Source organism: Entamoeba invadens, assembly GCF_000330505.1.
Source record: "Entamoeba invadens IP1 unplaced genomic scaffold scaff_1105074724931, whole genome shotgun sequence".
In the NCBI taxonomy this organism is placed as follows: Eukaryota; Evosea; order Mastigamoebida; family Endamoebidae; genus Entamoeba; species Entamoeba invadens.
In genome coordinates, this window is record NW_004443563.1 from 98,530 (window position 1) to 99,803 (window position 1,274).

A 1,274-nucleotide genomic window follows, 5' to 3' on the forward strand; every position below is an offset into this window, starting at 1 on the left:
TTGGAGTTCATTACACTCAAATTGCTGCAACCAAGAAAGACACACTCTCCAAGCACTTCAACACGACTTGGGATGGCAATGTTATTCAAATTGATACATCGATTGAAAGCTCTGTTTTGAATAGTTCTCAAAGAGTCTGGTAATACAATTTCAACCAAATTGGTGTTGTCGTAAAAGCACATCTCTCCAATAGAAATCAATTTGTTGCCAAAGATGTATTTTGCGGTGTTGTTGTTTGCATAGCAACTATTTCCAAGTGCGGTGATTTGGGGTGGGACTTCGATGGTTTCTGGAGTGTTTTGGTTGTCGTTTGCGTTGAACCAAAGATTACTTGAATTGTGAATAAAACAGTTGTCGCCAAGTGATGTGACTACCTTTGGAATGTCAGTGCCGTACAACTCAATGTCGCCAAGGGTATACACAACGTTTTTGTATATCACATTGTCGTGCGGTTGAAGGTAAATTCGATACGAAACTGGTCGCCAATAGACGCGGCGGTAAAAGTTGATGTCTGAAAATTGGTCGCTGTAAAAAGAGTAAATGTGGAGTGTTTCTAAATTTGGGAACAGGTGAAGTTGGTTGCGAGTGATCGAAATTGGATTGTAATGAAATTTGGAAAGAAGAGAATCGAACTTTGAATTTACTGCTTCGATGTTGCAAAAGTCTTCGAGTGTTACAAAGTATTTGGACACAATCATCATGCTGTATGAATCTAATTTACTCATCCTTTGATGTATAAGATAAATTTAATTACAAGATTTGAAGTGGTGATGTTTAGAAATGATTGTATAAATAGTATTATTTTGTATATTATATTTTTTCATTATTTAAATTAAATGTGTGTGATTTATTAAATGTTTATTCTTTATTAATATTAAGAATAGTTAAAATGTAATAAAATTTTTGTATAAATCATTAAATGTAAATAAATGTTACTGTTTTAAATGTGTTTTAAAATGTTATAAATTACATTTCAATACTTTTTCAATATATAATTATATTTATTTAACAATAATGTGATAATTCAGGGACCTACATTGACCACCACCTTTACCAAAAAAATATTTGCCGCTAGTGTTTTTTGAAGTGAGTCCACTTTTCAGCCACTGTTTGTGCGTCCCCATGTCACCCACTTTCCCTGTCCGTACTGTGTGGACGCGGATGTGGTTCCCCCGCTTGCGGGGGGGTCAGGGGGGATCCGCGCCAAGGGAGGACTTGGAAAGTGGGTGAAACGGTGCACAAACAGACTGTTTGAGTGTGTCTTCAGAGCCTTC

General features: G+C 36.1%; 1 protein-coding gene across 1 annotated transcript; it reads right to left on the reverse strand.

Annotated features, from left to right (window-relative positions):
* On the reverse strand, nt 1–725 carry EIN_122580 (hypothetical protein; the record flags this gene model as incomplete). The annotated part of the gene is made up of 1 exon (XM_004259050.1): nt 1–725. A coding segment is annotated over one exon (725 nt), but the record flags the coding sequence as incomplete, so codon positions are not given.
* Nucleotides 726–1,274: the final 549 nt, after the last annotated feature.